We start from the raw sequence: 11,358 nt of genomic DNA, 5'->3' as shown, positions 1-11,358 counted from the left end.
ATTCCATACAAGACTTCCAGTACTTCTTTTATTATAAATAAAGCTGCATGAGAAATGCGTACAAAAATTCAACAACCTGCTTTAGAAGCAGCACTTTAATACAGAACCTTTTCCCCGTGTATCCTTTAAAAGGAATAGGATATGGGCGTTCTAAAAACCCCAAGGAAGGGGGAGCTTGAGCAGCAAGATACGGTACTTTGTACTGTTCCTCATCCTCCCAGCTTAGCCCTGCACAATACAGTACAGGGAGACCTCCCTTCTGAGCTACTAAGTTTACAAAAGGATATAAAAAAAGTCAAGTAATAAATAAGGCTGTTTACCACATATGGCCCCATGAGAACCTCCAAGCAAACAGTGATCAGCAGCTATGCCATAAAGATCGGCTCGTTCCTCCACGTCTTATAGATTGGACACTAACACATCAGAAAAGCCCAAGCGGAACCTCATGCCCTGCCTGAATGATGGACGGAGAGTTCTCTTTATGGAATACACGAGCTGCACATGGAATGGGGAGGTAGATACCTTGTCCCATGGCTGACGCGTGCTGAAGCGTGAAACCTTCACCTTCCCCCACAAAATGGAAGAGCCTCTATTAAAAGACATTCAGCTCATGAATAGCAGTAACGGTTTTAGCCCAAGGTGTTTCCTGCACGTGAATAAGCCCCTGAAGGCTGCACGTTGGGTCCATGCCTGTAATAAAAGATTAAAGCAGTAACTCTGGAGTAGTGGCGGTGGTTGGACTCTATGGAGACAAACCTTTGCCCCTCATGACAATGTTCCCTGGGGAAAACAGAGAGCAACAGTACTACCTCAGCCAGCAAGAGCAGGGGGGTCAGTGCAGGATCTGTGCAGTTTTAATTACAACACAGAGGGTCCCTCATCTTCCAGTGGATCGAGCCCTCAGGGCCTCAGCGTTACAGCTTACGAAGGACATCCCTTCCACCAGCTTTACCGAAGCATGCTGTGGGAATACAGAGCGCTTCCCCCAGGCAGAGGCCTTTCGAGCCTGAATCTGCAATATATATCTTTAAGATGCCCCTGCTGCAAAATAAGTACCTCATGTTCAAGCAGCCTTTGCAAAGCCAACTGGATCGATCCAGGAAGTCCCCACTATTACTTCACGCGTAGCTAACACAGGGTAGTTTGCAACATTCCCCTCCCCCGCTGCCTGCAGAGGGTTGCAAACTCGACTTTACAGGCTCTCCCCAAAACCACCAAGAACTGAACTGCTGCTGAGACGTCCACGCCGCTTTTAAGTGGGTTTGCACCCACACTTTTCACAGGGGGAAGTGGCCTTGCCCTCTTCTTTTTCTTGTATTAATTTTTTTCATTCCACAACGTGTCATTCCCTCCGTCGCCTGGGTCATGGATTTCTTTCTGTGCTTCGGACACCTCACAGGTAATAGGACACAGATTTTCAGTTCTCTCTAGCTGTAACGGCAGCCCACTGAAGAGGGGCCGAAAGCCACGCCCTGCGTGTGACAGGTCTGTGACACAACAGGGCTGGTGAGGACACCGTTCGAAGCACTGTGAACACAGCTGCCACGGGAGGCACATTGCTTTCGTTTTTAAATGCTCCACAGAGCTTCTGATATTACTGCACATCTCTATTGCTCTCAACCTCCGCTTAGCTTTTTGCTCGTGGCTGTCCAAGTCGCCCTTTAGTCTCTTGCGACTGGTTTTGGATTACCCATTGTTGGTTAATGGTCTGTGCGAGGGATGTATGAGTGTAGCCACTTAAATGGGTAACCAATAAGCTTATTGGTTACCCATATGGTTATACCCAGCTCCCAGTCTGGCTCTCCGGGAACCGGCTACCACCCAATGCTGCTGCCTCTGATGCTGGCTTCCTGGCAGTGGGATGGCAAGCGGGAGCCAGGAGGAACTGGGAGCCAGCTTTTAAGCCAGCTCCCAGTGCACACGAGCTCCTGGGGAACTGGCTGCCGTTCTGCACGGCAAGTGTGTATAACTGCTGAAATTTTTCAGTGGTTACACAGTTAGCCAATTACCCGCATTTTAACATGCCTGGTTTGTGCTGATAAAGCCCCAAAGCCCAGCAGCGCTAGCTACCTCCTGCCTGCCTGATGTCAGCTGGACATACCGTGTCACTCTCGTCCTATTCTTTCTTGAAAAGAGACCTCCAATGGTGTGGGGCAGTTTGGAGAGGCAGATACACGGCGGCTGGAACGTGGAGCAGAGACCAACAACTTCTCTTCTCAAGTGACTCAGGGGCTTTAGCCGCAGCCATTAACCAACAGCCCGTCTCCTTCCTTTTTTTGGTTAAAGACTGCAGCAGTCACTCTCTGATCCGAAACGTGAATGTCATAGATCAGGGCGTAGCTAAACCAGGGTGGTCACCTAAAACCCCTCAACCCTTGCCCTAGGGTACGACAATGTGAGTCGGAGGCTAGCTGCAAGCTAGTGGCAGAAGCCAAATGTATACCCCCTTGAATTTTCAGCCCGTGCGCTCTACTTTTGGGCATAAGACAAACCACTTTCTTCTGGAAGGGGGGCTCTGGGCCTCAATCCACATGGAGGAGATAATGGTTCCTCCTGGAAAGGGGACCATCTCTTGAAGGCTTACTCTCAGCACTAAAGGGATAATTACCCCAGTGGCAGAAAGGGTCACTATCAAGGAGATGGGATGAAATCTACTTTGAAGAGATGCCATAACTAGGTAAAGAGGTACCACCCCTGCTGTCTATACAGCCAGCATGGACTGAATCCCCCTCTTCTACAAAGAGAGCCATGTACCAAGACGAGAGCCCTTGCCTCAAAATGCAAAACAATTGAAAGTTTGCCACATTGGGAAGCCCAGACTTGATTTTCCGATTCCTGCAGCTGCTAGAAGCTTGAGAGGGGTTGTCAATTCACCAGGCTTTGGTCCTACAGGGCTGCGAACCTCACTTCACTCCAGACGAGACTCCTAAAAGCAACTGATTGAAGCAGCAGTGTTTATGAGGACGAGAGGCAGGTCTTGTCTGGATGCAGTCGGAGACCTTACATGGGGGGTGTTTAGGAGGTGGGACAGGGCCTCGGTTTTTACTGCAGAGGCTAAGAATTTGCCTCATCCAGCTATAAAGCTATTTGCCATTCACCCTTGTGCACCAGGCTTCCTTAGTCCTGCTGACCTTGGTGCGATTAAAAAAAAAAAAAAAGAGAGAGATCTCTCACCTTGCTAGAAGGCCGTTATATTTGGGCTCATTTCATGGCAGCAACAGTGGGTTCCTCTATACACGAGTCAGCTGCTTAAGGGCTAACGGTTTTTTTCCCTCCCTTAGGAACCTGCTGTTTGTGTCTGTCTTGCTGCTCAGAGAATCACAACATCAAAAGAATGCTTAATTGTGTCATTCAGAACAGCAGTGGGATCCTGTCCTGAATACATTCACCCTGGCACGAAATCCACTCCCCTGCCCTTTACCGGGACGATAATGAAAGAGAGTGATGATATGGTCTCACAAATGTATCCTGTCCCAGTCTCCGGTACGTTCCCCATGGGAGAAGGATTTTGCAAGGTACAGGAAGTGTGTATTTGAGCGGGGGAGGGAAGGGGAAGAGTTGTTTAGCTGCAGCTGAAAATCCTACTAAGCAGGCACTTTTGCAACTTGAATTTCCATTTGTTTAAAAAAAAAAAAAAACACCCCCCCACCTGTGGTTGATTTCAATGCTGTTTTCTCCGTTGCTACATGGGGGACTGAAATTCATCTGCAGAGTCTGGATTTTAATCCCCACGCTCCCCCAAAACAGAAAAAAAACCAACTATTACTAAACTTTCAAGCTACATTTCCCCAGCAGTCACAATAGCTGTTGCTCTTTAGAAGTAGACGCTTTAGAAGTAGACACGTTTACAATATTATTTTTTGGGGCGCCATCTTAAAAGTTTCCCTCTCATTCCCTTCTCCCTCCGTTAGAAACAAACTAATTATTCAATTAGAGATTCTGAACAACACCCAATGTTTGCACAGTTAACACTCGAATAGATTAGTCCTGTCTGTCGCTCATCACCACCACAGCGAGACTGGTGAACTATGGGAGAAAAAAGCCAGCCAATTGGTGTAGTGGATGGACACTGACAGCATAAATCTTGCAGTTTCTATCCTCCTTTTCTTCCCTCCTTCCTACTCTGTAGGAAGCAGGGCCTGCATGTTCCCATGAAAGATGAGTCTCTTTTGCTCAAGTTAGTTGCCTGCAGGAGCTTTCTGCAATGCCCAGGGATTGTACTTGGAGGAAAAGCATTTCTCTTCCTGTCCTGCTAAAGGGATTCTTTGTGGATCATGTTTGTGTGTCCCACAGAGGGAATGTGCACCGTGTACTCATTTATCAGTGCGGATGTGTTCCTCAGCATCTCATAAAAAGCGTCCACCGTCTTTCGGTAAGCGTCTCTGTGCAGAACAAAAGGCCGGAACAGGTTGAGCGGCTCGGCCTTTTGGAATACCACTGGGAAGTTCAGCACCTCCGGTATCTTCCGGTTCCCGACGAAGAAGTGGTAGAGTTTCTTTTCCTGAAGGCTTTTCTCCAGGAACTTCAGCATGTCTTGCAGCCTGGCCTCGAGGTACTCGGCGGCCCAGTCCTTATAGGGCCGGGTCTGCAGTAAATGCAGCATCACTGTCTTCAAGTGGTAGTTAGTGAGGCTGCTTGGACCGGTTAAACTGCATTGTTTGCCATGAAGGAAGGAGAGGATCTGAAGGCAGCTGAGGTGACAGGCATTGGCTGGCAGCTTTTTGGAGATGGAGTGGATGAACCGCCTCTCGTACACTGCAAAAGTCACAAACCAGTAGGCGCTGGAGGCAGGATCAGCCGTCAGGCCGCTGCGGGGGAAATGAGAGATGAAGTAGGCATCTGAGTCTTCGCACTGCACCACAGGGGTGAGGTGAAAGGCAATGGACTTGCCAGACCTGAATTTTATCTTCAGGGCTCCGGGCGAGTCCAAGAGGCCGAAGGTGAGGTCGAATTCATACTTGTGGGAGATTTTGTTCCAGGCCTTGGTGATCGCGATCTGGAACCACTTCATGACCTGGTCTGCATCCAGATACTGGCTGTTCTTGAAGCATAGCAGATCCTCCATCTCATCGTTGCACTTGGGCTGGTTGTTTGGGCTATGGAGGAGACACAACATGTCCTCCCCCAGCGTAGTCTTGCCACAGATGCAACCTGCCATGTCCTCATCCGCCCGGCAGACTTTTATGGTGCCGTAGCCTTGTTTGTCGGGTGGGATCGACTCCCGCGAGCACCAGGTCTGGGATCGGAAACAGTACGGCTCTGGGGGCGTGAAAGGGACAATCAAGTCGCACACCAATGGCTTGTGCACCCTCCAGTTCTCATACATGCTGCCCACCCCTATGGACTCCTCCACCTCCATGTCGGCGTCCCGGTTACACACACTCCTCAGGGCCTCCAGCAAGTCGTCGGCAAACCCTTCCACCAGCTCTCGCATCCTCGCCACGTCGCCAGTGGCGCTGAGTATACACCTCTCATAGAAGTTGGCCAAGGCGGCTTTGTCTGGGAGGGCCACTCCCTTGAACGCTTTCCCTAGAACCGCCATGTCGTCCTCCTCGCCGGCAGAGTCCTGCCAGTTCCCATCTTGGTGATCCTGCCTCCAGAGCTCGATCAGCAGGAAGACAACCATCGAGATGGCGCTCCACACGTCCCAGGCAAAGGGTTCCTTGAGGTTTGGCTCCTCCGTCTCCGGGGCCTTCTCCACAACCTTCAGCGTGACCTCCTGCCTGGCAAGCTCCTGCTCCAAACGCAGCTGCTCCAGCCGGAGGTTCTCCTCGCGCGCCTTCATCTTCTGGATGACGTCCTCCGCGTACTCCGGAACGGTGGCGTTCTCTTTGGGGAAGAGGAGTGGGTGGTTGACGATGGCCGTAATCACCACCAGACACACCCGGAATATCCCTGCCGGCATGGCGGTTCCTTCCCTGCAAGAGAGAGGGGGAGAAAGACCCACGGTCAGTCAGATATTCAGCCTCCTCCCACGTTCAGAGCAGAGAAACCAGGTCATTAATAAAAACCATTTTGCCTCATGTGATCACATCCTGTCTCTTCCCTCCAGCTAAATACCTGACACAGGGTCTCTGGCACTTTTGGGAGTTCACAAACCGGGTCCCTCCTAGAGGCTTGGAAAGGAAACGGTCTGTCTGGTAAAGCATGTGGGTTCCCAGAGTCGTCCATCGCTCCGCTGCCCTTCAGAGCCAGGAGGAGGAGTCTCTTGCTGCTGTCCCCCTGTTGCGAGTGTTGGAAAGCTCCTCTTTTTGCCCCCATTCGCAGGAAAGTCTTCCTCCCAGCCACGTGAAGGCAGAACAGCAGGCTGGAAGGAGGGCTGGAAAGCTCTCCCTCCTACCGCCCAGTTTTGTGCAGAGGAGCACTGCCACTTTAAGAATGGGCAGAGGCATAGTGCACGGGGTGGGACGGAAAATGGTCCTGGTAGGGGCAGGCCAAGGGTACCTTCTGTGCGGGGCCTGCCTAGAGCCCCACTTGCCTTAATATAACCCTCCTAGCTTCACACTCAGCGCTGCTCGTTCCCACGGGGAGTGGGAACGTCACTACCTTGCTGTGTGTCTCTGGGGGAGAGACACATCCCAAGTCGCTTCCTGCAACTTCAACGTGTCCTGGCCTCACGGCAAAGCCGAGGTCATGCTGGGGCACCTCCGTCCCAGTTTGGGGGGTGCCAGAGCAGGGTGGCATGTGGACAAGGAGGGCGGGTGAGATGGAAGTTCGGAGGGAGCGTTTCCTCACACCCGGAGAGGGATGGCGTGAAATAGAGCTTGCTGGTCTATCACAGCGTGATCCAGTGGGAAACATGCCCGCCAGGTCTGAACAAACACCCCCCTTTTCCCCCAGCCCCCCCCCCCCTACTGGCTCTGCTCTGAAAGAGCTGGGGCCCAACCAGTGCCGTTGTGGTGACATGCAGCACAGTGTGGAGGCTGTTGCTGCTACAACGCCTCCTTTCACCCAGTCTTGGTTTGGGGGACAGCGTCACAGTGCATGCAGGGCTTCATCTGTTCTGGCTCCCATGCTGCACTAGGTTGGAATGGAGGAGTGCTTTGCAGCTCAGGGGTTCCTGGGGGCATGGTGAATGGATAAGAGTTAGTATTAAAGAAATTAGTTTTGCTGGGCACAATCCCATTGGCTTACTAGACATCGGCCCAACACTGATTGACAGGCCCAGCGCCGCCTGAGCGAACGCAAAGGAATTCTTCGGGTACTTAGGGGCGGTGTTTCTTTTCTCTCTCTCTCTCCATGGTTAGACATTGCAAAGGTTCTGGGAAGTCACTATCTCTGAAGCTCCTCACAGACAATTTGCACAATAGGGCGTCCACGAGGACTAGAGAAGAGTATTGTGGCTTTCTCTTTCTGCTGGAACATTCAGATGCAACAGACCCTGGGGTGTATGCATGTGTGAGAGACAGAACTTTGCATCGGTGAGACGGAAGGGATTCTGCGAGGAGAATCAAAATACATTCAGATAATACAACGAAAGCCAACCAGAACCAAAGTAGACTACTTCGTAACTAACAAATGTATCCTATATTCTATCTCAGAGGGGTCGCTGTGTGAGTCTGTATCTTTAAAAACAGCAAGTAATCCTGTGGCACCATAGAAAACAAATATATATATATATATATAATATCAAGAGTTTTCAGGGGCAAAGCCCACTTCTTCAGATGATGAGCTGGAGGGAAATAACAAAATCCAAGTTATTTATAAACACGGGGGGGAAAAGGTACCGGTCACATGTAGGACCAGAGCAAATGAGGCTAATTAAGTGGGCTGGAAGTGTCCCACACTTAGCAAATTACTTAGACATTAACTGGATGTTGCTTTATAAAGCCAGTCTCCCCTTCCTTTAACTGCACTTTTTACATAAAAAACTAAATACGGGACACTTCCAGCTGTTTTGTCTTCAGTACAAATTCACAAGCTGCTAGTCGACATGGTTTTCTCAGGTCATATTGTAGCATACCCCCACCACCTAGGAATTCATTGTTGCTTCTGTGCTGCACTCATCAGTACTGAATAGCAGCAGAAAGACTAGAACGCCAGTCCTCCTGCTCTAGACACGCAGGCCAACACTTGAACTGAAGAAGACTCACCATTAGGTTGGCAGTATGGGTCATATGACACACAGCTCAGCACTTCTGCCAGTAGGGAATAAGACCTTCACAGACACGAGTCAGTCATGAGAAAATATGGTATCATCGTAAGGTACCCCCTTGCCCTTCCACATGAGGATACTAAGAGGATACCATGTCTTTTACTTTTACTGTGAAGGCACTGTTCTAATATTGTCAGCTCTCAGGCTAGTGTATCCTGACTCCCACTGAGACCACCACTAATTTAGGCATGATGACATGTGGAGCTACATGTTCTACTCCCCATTTGTGTATTCCCCGAGGCACCACATAATTAGCGATTAACTTATGCCGAGGACAGAGACTTAGCCTCTGTGTATTTCCACAGTACCATGTACACCTACCATGTGTTGGAAAGAACACAGGTTGCTATATATTTATCCGTAAGTGGTAGCCTCTGCACCAGAGAGGGCTGGGACTGGAACAACAAACCAGGCCAGAGGGACACTGGCAGAACGGCACAAGGAAAGTTCACACAGTGCTCAAGACAATGCTAAAAGTCCCTCCCTTACATTCACTCCCAATGTTTTTCAGCCACCCACACCTCCAAATCTAAAGACCCTATCTCTCTCTCTCTCACACACACACACACAAGAAATCCTTCCCCCTTCCCCAATTGTTTCTCTTTTTTTTGCATCTGCCACTCACTCATCTCTTTGTAAAACGGCTGCAAATCGGGGAGACGCAGCTACAGCATGAGACTCGTGCCTTGATGTGGTTTAAAAATAAGCTGGGTCACTCCGGTGTCTCTCAGGCTTTTTATCGGTTTGCAAGGGAAAGGCAGGAAATGCGGCCGAGTTCCTGTCCTCGGAGCTGCGTGTTTGCAGAATGGCGTGGACATTTAGAGATTAAAAAAAGCATGGCAAGGTGCCAGAGGCCACGTGCCTTCCGATCCTGAGTAGGGGCTGGTTTACATCCAGGAATTGTACTAATAAAACTAGGTGGGTTGGAAAAGTAGCTTGCTTTTAAAATCGACATTGCCAGATCACTATAAGCCTCGTATAGATTCAGTTCTGCCAGGTTTGGTAGTAGAGTTCCACCAGTGTAAACGGTGCCTTGTACCAGAAATAGGGTACACCAGTGCAACCCCCCTTTATACCTTAGACTGCATTCACACTGCTTTATCTAGACCAGCATACTTTCTACTGTAGAGAGGTCTGAATCAGGTTTCAGTCCCTCCAGCGCTGACATAGGCTAGGAACATCCCATTCCCACAGCTCATCCAGTGCAGCTTTTCTGCGAGAAACAACACTGCTACCAACAATCTTCCCTCTAATCTTCTCCATCCCTCTGTGGGGTGATTTTTATGTGCACCAAGGCATGTGCGGATGTGCACCACCAGTAGAACGAAAAACCTAACCAGGGGCGCTCTGCTAATCAGCTGGGCGGCATTTGATGGTACAAGCACCCAGCCTACAGGGGACACTGGCAGGGAGCACTGCCTCTTCGGTGTGCCTGGCCTGACTTCTCACTACCAGACCCTGTTTTCAGTTGCTTATTGTTTTGCCAAGTGTAAACTTTTTTGGCTGCAATGTCCTGTGAGGGACGTCTGACCCAGGCTGTTTTATTCTTGAGTGTTCAGCCATTTCGGAGAACAAGGCTAGGGAACAAGATGTTGTTTTGTCCAGGTTATAAAAGTCGGGTGACTTTTTTTTCCCTGAACTGCTCTAGCGTCCGTGCCTTGTAGCAGGAACTCGACGTTTAGCAAGGGGCAGAGTTCCAAGGAGCCAGGAATGTCATCCCCAGGGAAATCTGCCTAAATGCAGCCAAGTGCCAAAGCTTTGGGGAACGCCCCCCCGTCCCTGTAGCAGTTTGCAGAGTCGAGGGTTCGGAGAGCTGAACGGCTAACATTCCCATACATGTGTTTCTTCCCATCCTCAAGCCCCTTTCAGCCCAGCATGGCCCATCCCCTCCCAGTGCCTGTGTGCAACCAGGCTGCTCCTGCACCATCCCTGCAGAGGGACAGAGCCCCCTCCAAACCAGGGTGACAGTGGGGAACGCCAGACTTCCCCAGCAATGGCTGCCCCAGGCCAGGGTGAATCCAGGCATCTAAAGAGAGCAGGGAACCTGTCTCCTGTGCAGTCAGTGACAATGTCCCCCTTCCGCCTCCCGCCCTGGCACCGTGTTCCCTGTAAGCTGGGTGAGACACGGGAGGACGAGGAGGAGGGGGGGCTGGGTGAGACACGGGAGGAGGAGGAGGAGGAGTAGGGGGGCTGGGTGAGACGCGGGAGGACCAGAAACTGGCACTGGACAGGCAAAGCGAATGGGCCAGGGAAGTGACGGGCAGGGGGACAGGGCAGAAGAGACCAAGGCTGGGTGTTGGGGGTGGGGGAAGGAAGAGAAAGAAGGGGCCCCAGGAGTCCCATATCTCACTACTTTTCTGTGAAGCCCACTGGCAAACTGTGGGCCTCCGCCCGGCCTCTAGCTCTGCTCCCCGCACGGGGCATGACGCGCGACTGCTGCGACGTTACAGACAGCTGCCTCCCTCCCTGTGCTGCCCCACTCCTCCATCCAGGGAGCTGAACAAGGCAGGGATCCTGTGGGGGAGAAGCAGTGTGATCTCGTCTAACCAAAGGCTGTTTCACAGGGGCACGTGCACACGGGGCGTGGAGGGTGCCCAATTAAGATTACAGAGGCAACCTTAACGCTGGCATTTCCTAATGTTTGAGTGGGTGATTTTGCAACCTTCATAATGTTCTCTTACTGTCCCTTTTCGGGGGTAATAGTGGGATACTTCGCCCTTCTAGAGCGCTGTATGATGACAGCCAGACATCCTGCTGCATATTGTGCCCCTTTGTAAACTGAGGCACAGAGCGGTGGCGGGACATTCCCCAGCTTTGCTGCTAAGTGAGCGTGGGTATTGAACCTCGCCCCACACCGGCATGCTTTCTCCACTAAGCCACGCTGCCTTCTGGAGCCGAGTGGCGTGCAAGGTACTCTACAGAGCTAGGCAACCTCTTGTATGCTCAGGCTGTAAAAATAAAGGGGGCTGTGCAGGTTTGCCTCAAAACTCTGCCTAGGTGCCTCAGCCCCAAGTGCATGGACCCCTCCTAGCCACACTTGGGCACAGTTCGCCGTGGCAAAAAACGGGAGTTTTCTTCTGTGACACGATGAAGGGAAATGAGACCAGTCGTGCGAGACCAAATTCATCCCGATAGATCAGGCCAGAAGGGGCCACTGTGATCTACTAGCCCTGTCTCCCATCTGAATGCAAGCCAGGTGTATC

At 51.1% G+C, this 11,358-nt stretch overlaps 1 protein-coding gene across 3 annotated transcripts in view; it reads right to left on the bottom strand.

Annotated features, from left to right (window-relative positions):
- Positions 1–14: 14 nt before the first annotated feature.
- ITPRIP (inositol 1,4,5-trisphosphate receptor interacting protein) overlaps positions 15–11,358 on the bottom strand; it is a 37,487-nt gene continuing 26,143 nt past the window's right edge. For 2 of the 3 annotated variants that reach the window (XM_075935521.2, XM_075935522.2), the window contains exon 2: positions 15–5,918. In XM_075935521.2, coding sequence (XP_075791636.2) covers positions 4,253–5,905 — 1,653 coding nt within the window. In that variant the 5' untranslated portion in view covers positions 5,906–5,918 and the 3' untranslated portion in view covers positions 15–4,252. Of the gene's footprint in view, positions 5,919–8,780; positions 10,266–11,358 lie in introns of those variants that run through there. The other variant, XM_075935523.2, reaches the window with a different exon arrangement.

The sequence above is a fragment of the Pelodiscus sinensis genome, chromosome 8, assembly GCF_052426305.1.
Source record: "Pelodiscus sinensis isolate ZL-2025 chromosome 8, ASM5242630v1, whole genome shotgun sequence".
NCBI lineage: Eukaryota > Metazoa > Chordata > Testudines > Trionychidae > Pelodiscus > Pelodiscus sinensis.
This window is presented reverse-complemented; position numbering and strand designations above follow the sequence as displayed.